The 17,610-nt window shown below is 51.1% G+C and overlaps 1 protein-coding gene across 3 annotated transcripts; it reads right to left on the bottom strand.

Moving 5' to 3' along the window:
• Positions 1 to 92: 92 nt before the first annotated feature.
• On the bottom strand, positions 93 to 6,577 carry ARL2 (ARF like GTPase 2). 3 transcript variants are annotated; one of them, XM_073809143.1, is made up of 6 exons: positions 4,310 to 5,665; positions 3,444 to 3,780; positions 3,173 to 3,353; positions 2,915 to 3,077; positions 1,364 to 1,444; positions 93 to 532 (listed from the first exon to the last, which is right to left on the bottom strand). In XM_073809143.1, exons 3-6 carry the CDS (start codon positions 3,334 to 3,336, stop codon positions 398 to 400), a joined length of 543 nt encoding a protein of 180 aa, XP_073665244.1. In that variant the 5' UTR covers positions 3,337 to 3,353; positions 3,444 to 3,780; positions 4,310 to 5,665; the 3' UTR covers positions 93 to 397. The 3 variants fall into 3 exon arrangements, with proteins under 3 accessions (XP_073665244.1, XP_019802620.1, XP_073665243.1); XM_019947061.3 differs by lacking the exons at positions 3,444 to 3,780; positions 4,310 to 5,665 and adding an exon at positions 6,420 to 6,577 and having other exon boundaries at positions 3,173 to 3,283; XM_073809142.1 differs by having other exon boundaries at positions 3,444 to 5,665.
• Between the last annotated feature and the right edge of the window lie 11,033 nt (positions 6,578 to 17,610).

The following is a 17,610-nucleotide window of genomic DNA, read 5'->3' as shown; positions in this document are numbered from 1 at the left end:
CTGAAATCATCTGTTCCTTTCTGTCCCCCACTGGACTGTGGGTTCTAGGCAGTCTCTAGAGCTGTTGAATCAACAAATGACTCAGCCAGGAATGGGAGCGAGGAACAATTTATTCTCACAGCTGAGCGAATGGCAAGGCTCACAGCCTCGGTAGCAGCAGAGGCAGGCCCTCCCAGCCCCAGCCCTCTCCTCTTGGTACAGCAGCTGCAAGCAGGCCAGGTCAGGAGCCAGGGTGACAGCCAGGGCGGCAGCCCTCCTGCCATGGGAACCGGCTGGCCACAGCGCAGCAGTCAGCAGCAGTAGCAGCAGGTTACAGGGTGGGCAGGGGGTGTTAGCTGGCCTGGCTGACTCCCATCCCCCCACGGATGGTGCCTGGTGAGGGCCTGCTGGGAGCGCCTCAGTCAGCCATGAAGATGCGGCTGGAGATGTCATCCAGGAGCCAGTCGATGCCGGGCAGCAGGTTTTCCCCAGTGACAGCGCTGCAGCCCTGGATGCACCAGTGGTGGCTACGGATGGAGTCCAGCTCCAGGGCCTGGGAGGGTAGAAGGTGATGGTGGGCCCCAGTAACCACAGGCCCTGCCCACCCTCAGCCCCTGCCCTCTGCTGGCCCAGGGGAAATGCATGCCTCCCTCAAGGGCCTGCTTTGGGAAGCCTCCCTTGACCCCTGGTGAAGATGTCAGGGCCCCAGGGCACCCAGGCTCTCTGTACACCGCCACGCCAGTACTACCCCTTAGTAATAAGATGGCAACAAGGGCTTCCAACATTGTGCTATGGGCCCTACAACAGCCCCATAAGCCAGGGATGTGTTGGCCATTTTACTGAGGAGGAAACCTCAGAGAGGTTAAGCAACCTGTGTAAGGTCACACAGCTAGTAAGTGGCAGAACCTAGATTCTAACCCCACTCTTTCTCATTCTGGTGTTCAAGCCCTAGAATAGGAGTTAAGATGCAACCTGGGGTTACACAGGCCTGTGTTTAAATCCTGGCTTCTCTGCTTACTGGCTGTGTGACCTTGGGTGAGTTACCTAACCTCTCTAAGCCTGCTTCACCCTCTGTAGAATGATTATAAGAGTTCCTACCTCATGAGGTTGCTTTGAGAATTGAATGAGTTAACCTATGCAAAGGGCCTGGCACATAGAAAGCACCCACTGCTTGTTGGCTACTGTTATCCTGTGGAATAATCTATTTGCAGGTCTGCCTTCCCCCAGGCTGTGGGGCACAACTATATCCTATTAATCACTGAATCTCCAGTATCCCAAATAGGTCCAGCCACACAGGAGGGGCTAATAAATGTTTTTTAAATAAATTAACAAAGAAATGCGTGCCCCTTTTCCTCCGTGAGCCTGCGTCAAGGCCTGGACTCACCTCACGGATATCATTAGAGGACAGTGCTCCGGGCAGGTCCTGCTTGTTGGCAAAGATGAGGAGGGTCGCTCCAGCCAGGCGCTGGGGAAGAGAAACGAGGGGGTCAAGGGGGTGCAGGCTCAGAGGGCAGCCTGGCCCCTGCACGAATCACCCAGAGCACCTGGGGTCAGAGATCAACCTGGAAGCTCAGGGCAAGGTCCCGCGGTAGTTGCGAAGGCACAAGCGGGGTGGGTAGTGTGGAGACGGCCTTCGTGCCCAGCCATTTATGGGGTGGAGGGAGCCCTGGGCTGGGCTGAGACCCTGGTTCCAGCCCAATCACCAGCCCAGTGGGCACTTCTCTCCTCCATGCCTCACATTCCTCTTCCATAAATGGGGAGGGGGTGATGGGTAAGATGCTCCCCAGTTCTAGACTGCTCCGATCTGATGACCTGACATGCACAAGGAATGCGACTGTCCCAGAGGCTATGGGGTCTGTTGGAAATGACCTTTCCCTCTTCCAAGTTCATGTAGCCCTCTAACTGTCCCACTACCCTGACAGGCCTCACTCTCTGCCTGTGATTCCAGTTATTTCCATATATGTGTTTGTGACTGGGAGTTCCTCCATGTGGATGGTGGATCTGGCCCTTAAAAAGGGCCATGACATGCCAGCCCAGGGCTGAGCATTCAACAGCCAGGGTCTCACTGGACCTGCTCGACACCCCTGTTTATGCCAGTTGTCCCTCCATAATTATTAACAGCTCTCTTTTACTCTCAAAAGTGTCCTGGTTTTCAACTAAATGAAGTGTAGTAACCTGGCTCAAACCCTGGAACAGAGAAAGGACATTAGTGGAAAAACTGGTGAAATCCAAATAAAACCTGGAGTTCAGTTAATAGTAACTTACCAATGTTAAGTTCTTAGTTTTGCCATTTGTATGGCAGTTCTGTAAGATGTTCACATTAAGAGAAGCGAGGTGAAAGGTATATGGGGTATCTTTTTACTATCATTGTAACTTTTCTGTAGATCTAAAATTTTATTTAAAGAAGAGCATTTTGGCCCAGACAATAAATTTTAAGATCACCATAATTATAATGCCCATCTGAGAGATGAGGCAGTGGAGATTCAGAGAAGTTAAGTGCCTTGCCTGAGGTCACACAGCGAAGAGTCCGACTGCTGAGCCAGGTTCCACTGCTTCCCAAAGCTTCACACACTGGCCTCAAGTCATCCTCCCTGAAGCCCAATTCAAGGTGCAGAAACTGAAGCTCAGGGTGGTGAAGCAGTGACATCGCAGGGATGTAAACTAATGTCTCCATCCACAGAGTGTCCTGCTCAAGGCACCGTGGGCCTCCCTAGACCAGGTGTACAGGTTGTCTCTGCCTCCACAAGGGTGCTGGACACGTGGTGAGGGCTCAGTGAAGGAACAGACCCCACCTGAGGTGTCCCTCTGGGTTCACGGCCCCCTCAGGGAATCTGCTGAGGAAGGCGTGCACACATCCACATATGCTCACAAAGTATTGGGGCCCGGACACGGGGGAAAGCCCCGCTTCCCCTGCTCAGCCAGGCCTCCTGCCCACCTCCTCCACCAACAGGTTCTGGAGCTCCCGCTGGCAGTCCTGCATGCGCTGGCGGTCGGCGCTGTCCACCACCCAGATGAGGCCGTCGGTGCTCTCAAAGTAGTTCCGCCAGTAGGACCGCAGGGACTTCTGGCCGCCCACATCCCAGATGTTCAGCTTGAATCTGGACAGGGAGGGGGTGGCTGGAGGTCAGCCTGGCCCCTCGCCTGCCCTCCCTGCCCTGCTCTGGGCGGGCCCCCCCTCGGGGACCCCGCTCACCCTCGGTGCTCCAGGGTCTTGATGTTGAAGCCCAGCGTCGGGGAGATGGTGTCGATGTCTTCCCCATTGAACTTCTTGAGGATGGTTGTTTTGCCAGCATTGTCCAGGCCACTGGGGTGTGCCAGGTTAAGGAGAAGTCCCCATGCTCTGCAGCCTGGTGACATCGTCACAGTGCCCCTCTCTTGGGGGACAAATCATTTCCCACCACATATCAAAATAAGTTGAATACATGCCAGACCCACACGATACATGTGAAAGTGTCAAGAAATACCTTATCATCTTCTGACCAGAGGCTCCTTAATTCATCCCACGACATATACTGGCGGCCTGCTCTGAGCCAGAACACCTCTGGTGCTGCGGGCGGCCTGGAGCCACAGTCCCCACCTTGTGCAGCTTACAGTCTAGGGCGGGACAGTGGCACGGGGCACACAAGTGAGAAGGAAGGCGCTGTCAGATCCCGGTGAGTGTCAGCGCAGTGAAGAGGCTTTCGGAGAGGGCCATCGAGGAGCCTCCTTTAGCTCAGCACCAGGGAAGGCCTCTCTGACCGTCTCGAGCTGAGGCCCAAACTGCAAGAAGCCAGCTTTTTGAAGGACTGGGGGAAGAGCGTTCTAGGCAGAGGGAATAACAAAACAAAGTATGTGGGGGCAGCCACCCTTGCCTTTTCTGCTTTTCGAATATTCCAAACCCTTTGCTGCTGAGCATGCACACAAATGGGTAAGTTCAGCAGCAGGAGAGAACCACCCTCCTCTTTCCTTCGAACACTTAAGGGGGCCTGCAGCTGGGAGCGGGCGGGAGGACCTCTCCGGAGACCCCACCGTAGTCCCTGATAATTGGCGGCTGATCGTCCCCCCTCACCCGCCGCAGCTCCAGCATCCATGCTTCCTTCTCCACTGGATGCTTCCCGTCAGCTGACAAGAAGCAAACAACACCCTCTCTCTTTTTTTTTTTTTTTTTGCGCGGCATGTGGGATCTTCCCGGACCGGGGTACGAACCCGTGTCCCCTGCATCGGCAGGCGGACTCTCAACCACTGCGCCACCAGGGAAGCCCCAACACCCTCTCTTGATCCCTCTCCCCCTGACTTTTTCCTTTATTTCCTTCCCTTTATAGCAAATCTCAGAACTGTTGTCCATACTCACCCTCTCCAATTTCTATCCTCCTTCTCTTTCTGGAAACCGTTAGACTTTTGCTCCCACTGCTTCCCCGAAACTGCTCTGGCCAAGGTCAGTCCTTAGAGACGCCATGTTGTTCTCAGCTGGCTGGGCAGTCCTCAGCCTTCTTCCCCCTGCTCAATGAGCAGCGCTGACAGAGCCCAGCCCCGCCCCCCACTCCGGGCCACGCCCTTGCCTGGGTCTCCCCTGGCCTACCTGGTCCTTCCTCCTCATCTCCCTGACCTCTAGATCTGAGCAGCCTAGGTTCTCTTCCCTGTCCACACTCCCTCCCTCAGTGATCTCATCCAGGATCACGGCTTCAAATACCATCTTTATGCTGATGACTCCCAAATTCACACGTCCCACCCAGCTGCTCCCCTGGACGTTGGTCCCTATATCCAGCTGCCTAGATGACGTTTCTAGGTTGTCTCAGAGGCATCTCACATGGCGCAAGCTGAGCTCTCATCCTCCCCCCGGAATGTGTTCCCCACACCCTTCTACCTCTCAGCAAGTGGCTCCTCATTCTTCTAATTGCTCAGGCCAGAAACCTAGGAGTCACACTTGACTTTACACTCCTTCTCACACTCATGTCCAATCCAGCAGCAATTCCTACTGGCCTACTATCAAGACGTCCCTCAACTTCCATTACCTCACTGCTTCCATCGTGATCCAAGCTCCCATAGTATCTCACCTGTGTTACTTGCAGTGGCCTAACTAGTCTCAGATCTCACCTCCTCTCTGCACTTCTCATTTAAGGAAAAGTCCCCGACTGTATGGCACAGGGAACACTACTCAGTATTCTGTAATAACCTTTATGGGAAAAGAATCTGAAAAAGAATGGACATATGTAAACGTATAACTGAGTCACTCTGCTGTACACCTGCAACAAACACAATATTGTAAATCAACTATACTCCAATATAAAATGAAAATTAAATAAATTAAAAGAAGAAAAACAAGGAAAAGTCCAGAACCAAAAGGTCCCACGTGAGGTGGCTCTTCCATCTGACCTCCTTGACAGTCCTTTGAACACACCAGCTAAGTTCCTCCTTGGAGACCCTTACACTTGCTGCTCCCTTTGTTTAAATAATTTTCCCCAGGTATCTACATGGTTCATCCCTCACCTCCCTGTCTTTATTCAACTGTTATTTTCTCAGTGTGGCCTTCTTTGACCACCTTATTTAAGCTGCATTATTCTCCGTTCATGCTATGCATTTTACTCATTTTGTTAAGGTCTTTCTCCCCTCAGCATTACTTAGAATGTCCGTGAAGTTCGGGTTTTTTTGTTTTGCTGTTTTACCCCAGCCCCCAGGACAGTGCCTAGCACACAGTAGGCGCTCAATAAATGTTTACTGCATGAGTGAATTCTCTGTGCCTTTCTCAGAGTTCTTCAAAACAGACATGATGTACATTTTAAGTTATCTGCGCACAGAAATGTCTTCTCTCTTCTAGGGGTGCCCCCGGGCCTGGCACAGAGGAGGGCGAACGAGTGCAGATGACTGCTAACGAGACTCAGAAGGTCAGCGGGGCCCTCGGGCCTGCAAGCCGTCAGCCGCTGGGACACCGACTGGCCGTGAAGCAGTAAGGAGACGCACGGTTGGACCCACGGGCTGAACAACCCGCGGACTGCACACCCACTTCTCCCAGGAGTGAAGGGCGGGGCCCACACGCCCCCGGGATTCCGACCTTGAGGGCGGGGCCGACGCCGGGCACCTTCCGACAGGGAGAGGAGGCGCCCAGGGCCCGAGAGGACAGCGGCCCCACGCTCGGGCCAGACCGACGGGTGGTAACGTTCGAGTCACCTCCGGGCCCCACCTCCCCCTACACTGGGACATCTGGTCCGGCCGCTGCGCCTTTACGCCCACACCTTTGGCCTTAGGAACGAAGCCTCCCGACCCCCCCGCGCCCCGAGCCGGTGGTACGGCCTCCTCCCGGCCACCCGCCAAAAGCTTTGGTAGGGCCCACGAGCGTGACGCACAAAGGGCAGTTGGTATGGGCCGGCCGGCAGCACATCCCGCAGCCGGTAGGGGGCGCCTGGCACCGCCCACCCGGCGGGGGCCCCCTGCTACCCTCGCGGCTCCGGCATCGGGGAGGATACAGCATGAGCAGTCGCAGCTCCCGCTCTTTCTGCTTCATCTTCTTCAGAATGGTCAGAAGCCCCATGTCCCAGTAGCCCCTTACCGGCCGCCGTTTCTTCGTAATCCCGGGACCCCTTTCCCTGCTCCTATTGGCTATCACGCCCACAGACAGCACAGCCTATTGGTGGGCTCCGCGCTTAGTCCCGCCCTCGTTCCCACGTGACTGTGAAGCTGCCTGGCTTTGCTGCGACGGAAGGTCCCTCTAGCGGCGCTGGCGGATTCTGCGCGGCCACCTGCGTTAACCCTTAGCATCCCGAGGGCTTGGGTGACTAGAGCATCGCCATTCTTTCCTTTCCAGGATCCCAGGCTCGGCTGGGAACGGAAACCTGAAATTCCTGGGTTGTATCTTGGCTGCATATAGGGAGTAGGAGTTCTGACTTAGGAGCCAGAACCAAGAGCCCCAAGGATGTTGACGTCACCCTGCGGCCACTGTGAGGCTCAGTTCCCCGGAAGCATGGTCCATATCCTGCTCATCTTGGGACTCGACATCATCCCAAATCTACCAGTTACAGGGCTTCCCTACTTTTCCTGGCTCCTGAAATCGTAGAGGGTAGCCCGGGGATTCTCCACCCAGGGTGAAAATGGCCTTTAGGGCCCCTTTGGAAATGTGTGGAGGCGTCATTGGATTGTACCGATTACAAGGTAGAGTCCCTGTCGTTTAGAGGTCAGGGGAAAGACTTGCACAAAGAATTGTCCCGCCCAAGATGCTCATTGTTTCGTTATTGAGAAGCATAATTTTCATTTTGCCGATAAGAAAATTGAAGCTCACATGGTGCTTAGCGTGATTGACATAGTGACTGACATACAGTAGGTGCTCAGTAAATATTTGTGGTTGAATGAATGACTGCAAGCGTTTGGTTCTTAACCTTAGCGCTCAAGTCCAGAAAAAGTGAGGAAGCCGAGGCCGAGGACTAGACAGATTGTAAACACAGAAGGGTGAGCCTTATTGTCTTTTCTTGAGCCCTTCCCCTAGGCCACCACAGGGTAAATGTGAGTAGGCAGCAGAGTGGGCTCTTTCTAATGCTTGGGAAAGAACAGTGAGGCATCAGATGAAGATAATGGCTAACTTCTGTGTCATTTTGTAAAGCATTCACGTTTTCTACTTTATCCTCCCCGCAACCCTGAGAGGTTTATTTCCTTTTTGTAGATGTGATAGTGGAGTCCCCAGAGTTTAAGGAGCTTGGGCAACAATTTAAACTCGGGTCTGGTCAACAGGAAAGGGCACTGTTTTTCTGGGTCCCTCCATGGTGTTTGTCTAGAGAGGGAGAGGTCTGGAGTGAGCTGGAGCTCCCCATCTTGCAGAAGAAGGTTGTAGACAGATGAGGGCTGGACAGAAGCGGGTGCCTGGCTGGGCCCCTTCCATCAGCACCATTTGCTCTCCACCAAGCGCACACAAGGGAAGAAAGTGAGCGGAACTCCTCTTCAAAGCCTTTGAGACACAACTAAGATCACAATGTGTTGCCATCCTGCCTCCATGAGTCTATGCTACAGAATTTCTAGCACCAGCACGTGGACCTTTATGACAAGGAAGTTCACTTTGGCATGGTTTGGAACAGCAAGAAATTGGAAAAAATCTAAGTGCCTTCACCAGGGATCAGTTACCTAAGCCGGGGTACCCCTGTGTGGTGGGTTCCATGAAGCCTTTGAGAAAGGTGAAGTACCTGCGTGGAAAGCTGTCCATGCCATATTAAGTGAAAAACAAACCCGAATTTCAAACCCATTTTAACATTTAAAATAACAATAACCCCCTAAACAATGTTTTCTCACACTATGGGATACAGCCCATTAAGTATATTGTGAAATTATTTTAGTGTCACAAGTTGAAATGTATGAAATTGCCCATATTTGACCATTTTGACAACAAAGATATCAGTTTCGTATAGCTCAACCTAGTAGCATTAGCAAAAATTAAGTAGAATGAACAGAGCAGAAAACATTGCTGCCGGTGCCCCCTTGAAGAGCAGGTAAGTGGTGTTTGTTGAAACATTTGTTTCAGATACTTATATGGATATATGTACACACTGAGTCACAGTCCCAAAAGTTTTAAAATTGCTGCAGTTCAGCTGTTGACTCTGGAGCAGTTTTGAGGGAAACTTAAAATTGTTACCATAAGCACTTCTGGATTGTTTTACTTCACTACTACTACTGGCATGGAAATCCTTAAATGTCAGGCTTTAAAGCCCTGTCCTGTCCAAGCTCTTAGTATAGCTTCCCAGGGGTTAGAGTAGGATTGCAGTGGACACCAATTTGAAAAACAACCTCATAGCTTGGTGAAACATTAGGAGACCAGGGGGTAACTGTATTGAACTTTTGAATAATGATTGCCAGGAGCTAGAAGTCAAGGGTAGGGGAGTGAAGGTGGAGGGGCTTTTAAGGACTGATGTAGGGGCCTCATGACAGTATTTTCATTTGCCTCATGGAAAGGTGGAAAGGGTGCTCCTGAGGAAATAAAATCTTTGGGGAATACCTTTGGAAGAAAACTGGGAAAGAAGATCTCTAGAGCTGTAGTTATATATAACTGTGAATATATATATATATTCACAGGAAATAATCATGAGATTAAAATACCCAAATCCTAACAGCTGTGAAACAGGCGTTTGAAAGGAGAGTTTCTTGGGGCTAAGTAAGTGGATTATAACTTGAGGGTAGAGTTCTAGATGCCTTTTAAAAGGGCAAATTTACCCAATGTCTGGGAAGGAAATTTTGGCTTTATGGTTTTAATTTTAAGAGGTGTAGCCTTTTTGATCCAGACAGTCCATATATCACCTTTATAATCATAAAAGAAACTTTATTTGCTACTCAGAAACAACAAGAACAACAAAAAGCCAGGGGAAAAGACGCTGCTTAAGTATAATTGTTGATCATTAAGCATTAGCAAGAAGTCTATCTAAGTATTTTATTTATTTATTTGTATATATAAATATATATTTAAATGTATATTATTTATATTTATATAAATATATATTATTATATATATTAATATATATTATTTATATTTATATATTTATATATAAATATAAATATTTTTATATATTTATATATATTATTTATATTTATATATAATATATAATATTTATATATTATAATATATATTTAATATAATATAAATATAAATATTTAATGCTCTAGATGAATTTCCTATTTGATTCTTTTAAACTGTAATGTTTATGTGAGGTGGTTTAAAATCAACTTACAGTTTTGATAAGAGGAATCCTGTTTTTCTCTCTGTTGAAACACATCTGTGATGCAAGTTTTATTTTGGGGACCACATGCATATGACAGAGTCACCAACCAGCACTTGATGGCAGCATACCCAAGTGTAGCTTTCGTCCTACTAATGAGTAAACAACTGGAGGCTTGAATGTACATCCTAATCACTGAACCAGCAACTGCCTACAGACGACAGTTCTACCCTGGCCTGCTCCTGTACTCCACCCCTTATCTGTCTATAAGCCTTAAGTATCCAAGGGCCATCCTGTCCCCAGTGCATGTGTACAACGTGCAGGCCACAGCAGAACGCCTCAGATGGCAAGTCAGAGTGTTGGAGCATCCTCATTCTAGGTCTCAGCCCAGCTGCCTCTTGTGGGAGACAGAGGAGGTATCCTCTTCAACTTCCAGATGACGCAGTGAGCTGTTATACCCCTGTCATCCTCCTCAGGGCACGTGACATCCTCAGGCCTTTCCAGAACCTTAGGAGTGATTAAGGATATGACAACCTGAGCTATTCCAACAACCACGTCCACGGCCACCTGACCTGTGCCTTGGCATCCCCAAGAGTAAGGCTGTGCCAGCAGCTTCGTGTCTCTGCAAGGCCTGGCCTGGTGAATGGGGCTGGGGGGAGGGACTAGTTGCTGTGCCTTCACTCAGCAACCTGAGAGGCAGGTACCACACTTACCTCCACTCGACAGGTGAGCCAGGGGCTCCACTCACCCAGATTGCTGCCGTAGCCTCTCCACCCGTTTCCCTGTTCCTCCTCCCCAAGGCGGAGGGACCTTTTAACCTCTGGTCACATCATGTCTGGCCTCTGCTCAAAGCCCTCCACTGGAGACTTCCCTGGTGGTCCAGTGGGTAAGACTCCACGCTTGCAATGCAGAGGGCCTGGGTTCGATCCCTGGTCGGAGAACAAGATGCCGCACGCACACCGCAACTAAGAGTCTGCGTGCTGCAACTGAGTCTACATGCCGCAACTAAGACTGGGTGTAGCCTAAATAAATAAATATTAAAAAAAAAAAAAGCCCTCCACTGTCTGCTGGGTGGGTACTCCCCGTATCTTTACGTGTTAGAGCCCAAGGGCTTCAGTGACCTACCAGGCCCTGCGTGAGTGGTCCCCATGGCTCTGTGCCCCATCACCTGTCCCTCCCCTGCTTGCCAGTTCTCCAGCTGGCTCTGTGCCCCATCGCCTGTCCCTCCCCTGCTTACCAGTTCTCCAGCTGGCCAGTGCATTGGGGCCAGCGCCCTTAACCCATACCTCCCTGTCACCTCCCTCTTTTCAATTTTTTGCTCAAATGTCCAATGTCTCAAAAATTTTTTTTATTCAGATGTCACAGTAAGGCCCAGCCTGACCGCCCTATTTAGGTCTGAAACTGCTCAATCCCCTACCCACATTCCCCAAATCCTTTATTTTGCTCTATATTCCCCCATGACAGTTAAGGTCTTCTACCAGCCTATATAATTCCCTTAATTTATTACATTTATTCTCCCCCACCCCTCCGTCCCCTCTAGAATGGAAGCACCATGAGGGCAGAGAGTTGGATCTTTTTTTTTTTTAAAGCTGTCTCGCAGCACCTAGAACAAGGCCCGCCACATAGTAGATGCTCAATAAATATCCATTAAGTAAAAGGAATGGAGCAGAGGGTTCATTAACTGCTTTCTAGCTACTCACCCAACCAGAAAGCAGCAGAACCTCATCAGCCTTGTTCCTAACCACCAGGCTTCTCAGGCCTGGCCCCCACTGTCTCCTGTGAGATCCCACAGAGGGTAACTCCTAGACCAGGCCCAAACCGAGGAGGGCATCTCATAGACAGCCCTCCTGCACATGTCCAGAGTGGGAGCTGGGGCCTGGAGTGGAAGGCAGGGAAGCGCCAGGTCTCCTGTGCCCACATGTCCACCCTCAGTTCAGCGGTCAGCCCCTGGTTCGGTAAAATGCCCACTCTGTTCTTTCAAATGGCACAACCCCCCTCAGCCGTGGAGGTGTCCACCTCCCAAGAGGCCTCAGGCTAATCCCAACCTCCAGCCGCAGAAAAGGGGCCTTCCGAGGTCAGTTGTCACTTTCCTTCATTTTCCATAGAGGAAATTGAGCCCCAGAGAGGGCACAAGGCTGCCTGAGGCCTTGCACTTGGTAGCACCTGCCTGCAGGTGAACCCAGTTCTCCTGGGACAACTTCCTAGCCGCCTTCTGGCTGGGGCCCCCTCCCGGCTTCAGGAACCCTGGCCCAGGACCCGTGGGAGACCCCATCCTCAATGGTGCTTCAGTGAAGTTCAGCAGTCCTGCCCCCTCTGACCCACGGCAGGTTTCTGCCACAGGTGCGAATGCTCCCCGCCCTTCTGAGGGTGCCCTGTGTCCCTGTTATTTCCACTCCAGAGCTGGGAGACGTTAGCTGGCTCGGCGAGGAGTAAGATGGGAAGAGCGCACCGGAGCTGCAACAGAACCGTCTGCTTGGCTCTGCCTCCTCCCCGCCCGGGGCCAAGTACCTTCCTCTCACTGAGCCTGTTTCCCCAGCTATAAAGCGAGGAGAGTGGACGACAATGTCTAGAATCTTCTGACCATGACCGACGGCCAGTCCCCCTTGCCAGAGCTCTCAGCACCCTTGGTACAAGTCCCGGGCTGGTCGGCCAAGGCAAGCCCTCTCTTGTCTGTGCTTGTGAGTCACTGGCCACACAGGGTTGGGCTTTATCCCCCATCCCACCCCAGCCCTCCAGGCTCTTGCTCGTGACCCTGGCTGGCCACTTCCCCAAACCGGCCTCTGAGTGAGGCCTTCCTGTGTCTCAGCGCTCTTGTGGGAACCGACACAGAAGCTAAGAAGGGAGAGAGCTGTTTGAGGAATGGAAAGGCTCCCTCCAGCGCCGGGGTGATTGTCCTTTCTCTCCAGTGTCCAGGATCTCAGCAGGGTGCCCGGCATGGACTTCTCCACCATCCAAAGTGGACAGTGGGAATGTGACATCACAAGGGAGGTACAGCCAGGGACACTGGGACAAGAAGGAGCTCCCTGGTGACTGCTTTCCATGCATGGTTTCAGTTATCATGACAGCCTATTATACAGACAAGGAGACTGAGGCCCAGAGAAACCAAGGGCCCTGTCCAAGATCACATGGTTAAAAGAGGCAGAGCAGGGATTTGAACTCAAGCCTGTTTGGGACTTGGACCACCGGGGAAAATCCACGTGCTGTGGTCACTGCTGTCACATCCCACGAAACCCTGGGAGGCTCGCTGACTCTTCAGTGCTCAGTTGTTTATAATTTATAGTCCCTGCCCTCTTCCAGAAGTTTAAGTCGGCTCCCCAGAAAGATGTGTACGTTCAAGGAGTAGCAGAGAATCAGAAGCACAAGGCTTTGGAGGCAGCAGGGGGCCCAGCAGGACTGGGGGGTGGGAACGTGCGCCAGCTCCCACCTAGGACTGGGCGGTGATGGTGTCATAGAGCCCCTGTGAAGTCACCCAGTTCCTGGGAGGCCCAGCTATTAGCAGATTCCAGCTTTAATGAGAGCCCCCAAGGTCAAGGTGCTGTGCTGAAGTGAAGGTCAATCCTTTCCTCCCTATGCCCTGGGTTGTCCCCACGATGTCACTGCCCCAGTCCTTGCCCAGCATTCAGTTCATCTGGAGTCATCCCCTTAGCAAGCCTTTCCTTTCCCACTTATGGGTCCCTGTGAAACAATAAAAAGAGAGAGGGCTGGGCTCGGTGTCAGAGACAAGTGGGGATTGAGTCCATCCCACCTGGGGATGTGACCTGGCCAAGGGATGTACCGCTGAGCGGCAGCTTCCTCATATCTGAATCTGAACCAAGGTGGTGGTGTCAGCCCAGCATTCGTTCCCCCTTCTCCTGCCAACAGCACCCCAGTACCCTCTGGAAGTTTCCCCTCCCTCACCCCCAGTCCCTTTCGCCTTATCTCCTGGCCACAGTGACTGATGTCAGGAATAGCCACAGGACTAAAGCCAGACCAAGCAGAGCCAGGTCTGGGACCTTTGTTGGAAGTATTGGGAAAGTGGCAGGGGATGGAGGGATGCGCCCTCCTGGGGCAGCTAAGCTGGTGTGTCAGGTGGCCAGCTTACCACCTTGAGCTGGACCTGCCTGAGGATGTATCCAGCCGGGGGAGAGCAGATAGGGTGAGACAATGACTGCTGATGACATTGCTTGGGCATCATGATCTAGCCCACCTGAAGCTGTTATACTCGAGACTTGTCAGTAACTTAAGCTTAGTTAGATCATTTAGGAAGCTAAGGATCCAGAGATAACTAATTTCCCATCTCTTATTGAGACTCCTTTGTAAGCATGAGAAATTTTTAGCAGATTTCATCAAATATTAAGTGCTGCTTCTTACATATGGACACAGTCATTAACCCTCTTTTCATCAAATGTATTTCATTAGAAAAAAAACTCATCCCTGTTTTTGCATTCTGCCGTTTTTTCTTAGAAGAATAATAATAAAATACAAGCCTGCTGTATGTGAGCAAAAAATTCATCAGTCGTTTATTAAGTGCGTTTGTTAAAAGTTTAACAGATGATTATGGGACTTACTGTGTGCCAAGCACAGTTCTAAGCCCTTTACATATATTACTTCATTAAATACTTATATTATTACAGTGAGGCATAAAGAGGTTAAATGACTTGCTCAAGATCAAGTTCCAGGCCCTGGGATCAAGCCCCTCCCCCCATTCTTCAATGTCCTTCCCAAAGAGCTCTTTCTCTGCAAAGCCTTTTCTGATCTCCCCAACAGGAAGTGCCCCCTGGCCGCCCCAGATGCCCTCACAGAGGCAGGCTGTCACCCTCCTGCCCTGCCCTGCAAGTCAATGTGCTGGGCATGTGTCCTACACCCCATCTGGTTGTGAACCCCTCTCAGCTGAGGCTTAGCTTCCACACAGGCCCATCCATGGTTGTGGGCAGGAAGTCGACAGCCAGCCTCAGACACACCAGCAGTCGCCTGGCCTCTTTCTCTGCTCTCCATCATCCGAAGCTCCCTCGAGGTGCCCTGAGGAGGCAAATGAGGGGTGCTCATGGTGGGGGACCTGCAGAGAGGGGTCCTCATCCCCGGGCAGCTGAAGACCGCAGGCATCTCTCCAAGCCCAGGAGGCGTGGGAAGGAATTGGGACAGGGTATCAATGCATCCTGGCCTCTCCCAAATCAGCTGTGTGACTGTCACCTCCCGGTGCCTCAGTTTCCTCACTGGTAAAATGAGGAGGATGGTTAGGGAGAGTCCCTCAGGAACCTAGGAAAGTTCCTGTGGGAATGAGTAAAGCAGTTTTTTACTCATCCAGGAAGTTTTGGGGTTCCCGGATGGCAAGCTGCCTGCTGGATTTCACTTACGTATTCATTAATGGAGCGCCTATTATGTGGTGGCAGTGTCTGAGGCACTGGGGGTGCTTCAGAGAGTAAGATGGGCAACGATCCGGCTGCCCAGGAGCTCACTCTGCAGCTCTGGTTTGGGGAGGCCTCTGAGCCTCCACCCACAGGGGGCAGCAGGTTTGGGACTAAAGGACCAGGCCCTTCCATGCTGGGTGTGGAGAAAGACTGAGGGTTTGGAGGAGAGAAGAGCGTCCTCCCACCAGCTCTGCCCCCTTCCGCCAGGTGACCTTGCCTCTCTGGGCATTAGCTCCTCACCTTCTAAGTGAGAGTTTGGACTGGTTGGCCTTGAAGCCTGCTCTGCCAGCTTTGCATGGCCATTCATGGTTAAACATTACCCACTCTGTGTCCCTCCCTCCCTGCCACTCCTCAGGGAGATCAAGCCATAAACGCTGCCTTCTTCCATCTTCCTCCAGGTCTGTGGGCCTCTGAGAGGGGCCACAGGCATACTTGCTGACTGTCTCCTCTACACCTGAAGCCAGGGTCTTGAGAGGGGAAGACTGGTGGTCCAGGTCTGGGGCTGGGGGCTTAGAGTGGGGATACTTGGGCCCTAGCCTCCCCCCACCCCATCTGCCTCCAGATGTTTTTTCTTGGTTACATCATGCAAGGCTCTCTGGATCCTTCCCTGAGGAGCTCATGGCTTAATGAGCCCCTCAGGTGCCCTCCTCAGGCAAGATGCCTCAGCCCTCCCGGTTTCTGGGAAACAAAAATAACTCAGAGAGGCTCCTCTCCCATGCCCTTCACAAGCAAGGAGGGCCAGGCCCAGCTGTCATGCCCAGCCCCACCCACCCAGGTGTTTTAAATTATGAGGCTGCATAATTAATCCTGTGTACCCATAAATCTCAGGAGTGGGAATGGATCCTAGCCAATATGCAAAGAGCTCCCTTCTCATCTTATTCTTTTCGGTCTTCAAATCAACTTTATAAGTAGGTATAATTTCTTGGTCATCCACAGCATACATACAAGAACACTGAGGCTCCAGGTGATAGACCTGGTGAGTAGAGTGCCAGGTGTCAGAGTCAAGTCTGACTATAAAGCCCAAACTGGTTTCATACCCACTTCATAGCATAGCAAGAGACTATTACAGTTAATGCCCTGCTCATGACAGACATCACTAATCAATCATGGCATGGCAGACATTGCTAATCAATTGCAGTGTTCTTTTCTAGTAAGCTCAGAGGCAGCTGTGAACTCCTAAACACAGTACTCCAGGACACCATTTCCTATCAGAAAATGGAATCCACAGTATTTGCCATTCCAGTGAGCCCACACCATCAGCCTTGAGTCCTCAGGACTCAGGCACAACCCCCAGATGCTCTAGTCAGCAGGGCACAGGACTCTTCACTGTACATCAGTTGCTGTGTTGTTCTTGGAGAGGGATTAATGGCTCCACCATCCCCTGAACTGTTGTCCCTTCCAAGCATGGCCTCTCTTAGAGACACAACAACCATACAGGTTTGCTTGGGGCTTCAGGTTTTTTTAGGTCTTTAATAGAAGTTTTTATTATGAAACATTCAGGTATACCCCAAAGTGTAGTTAATAATATTATCACAGACAATTGTGTTCCCACAGTTGAAGCAACAGAACATCCCTGACACAACCGAAGTCCCTGTGTGTCCCCTTCAGTCCATCTCTACCTCCACCCCCGCCAGGCTACCACTCTCTGAATTTTGTGGTTCTCATTCTCATGCATATTTTTATACTTTTCTCACATAATTACATATCCATATTATTCAACACTACAGAAATTATTTTTGTTCAGATCTTGTTGCCACTTGTCATTTTCATACAATTGGATGTTACGAACTTTTAGGCGTGATGATCAGTGCAGCTTTGAATCTTCCACCGTATCATAATTGTGAATACTTGTTGAGCCCTCATTCTACACCAGGCATGCTTTTAGGTGCCTTACCTGCCTTAACTCATTTAACCTTCACGACAAAATTATTTTTATCCCCACTTTACAGATTTAGAAACAGAGGCACAGAAAGGTGAAATTATGTACCCGAGTCACATAGCTTGGAAGCTGTGCTCTTAATTGCTAGACATCACTCTCTCTACTGCTGCGTGGTCTGTTGTATGAAAACACAGTCATTAGCCATCTGTTCTCCTATTTAAGGGCCGTTGCTTATTTTTGCAGACATGCCTCAACTTTAGTCTCACAGGGTTTGGGGGCGGTTGTATTATCTTGCTTAGTTCCAACATCAAGCCTGTGAGTGGATGTCTGTATCATCTCCCTTTACAAATGAGGAAGCTAAGGCTCAGAGAGGGTAAATCACCTTCTCAAAGCTGCACAGCTCCAGCAAACCAAAGGTGGACTGTGAACCTGGGCTCCTGCAACTGTAGAGACCAGGGGTTCTCCCGTATCCCATGTGAGCCCTCGGTCCCCCACTGGCTTCCTCTTGGCTCTGTCCATGGCAGCCTGCCCTCACTCTCCCAGAACACCCCTCCCCACACCTGGCATCCGGGCTCCTCCTCTCGCCACCCTCTACCGTCCTCCTTCCAGAGAAGGGGCCCAACCGGAAGGCCAGTTCGTGTTAGGAAATTCCAGCCACATGAGCCAACCCAAGCCTGGGATTCTGAGCAGCCGGTGGCTTTAG

The sequence above is a fragment of the Tursiops truncatus genome, chromosome 8 (genome assembly GCF_011762595.2).
Source record: "Tursiops truncatus isolate mTurTru1 chromosome 8, mTurTru1.mat.Y, whole genome shotgun sequence".
NCBI classification, from domain to species: Eukaryota; Metazoa; Chordata; class Mammalia; order Artiodactyla; family Delphinidae; genus Tursiops; species Tursiops truncatus.
This window is presented reverse-complemented; position numbering and strand designations above follow the sequence as displayed.

Bases quoted from the DNA above. Each gene is read 5' to 3' on its own strand.
- ARL2 (XM_019947061.3), bottom strand. From the start codon at position 6,484: ATGGGGCTTCTGACCATTCTGAAGAAGATGAAGCAGAAAGAGCGGGAG. The intron at 3,078-3,172 runs GTGAGCGGGGTC...CTCCCTGTCCAG, and splicing joins AAGACCCTGGAGCACCGAGG to ATTCAAGCTGAACATCTGGG. The intron at 533-1,363 runs GTGAGTCCAGGC...CTACCCTCCCAG, and splicing joins CCTCTAATGATATCCGTGAG to GCCCTGGAGCTGGACTCCAT.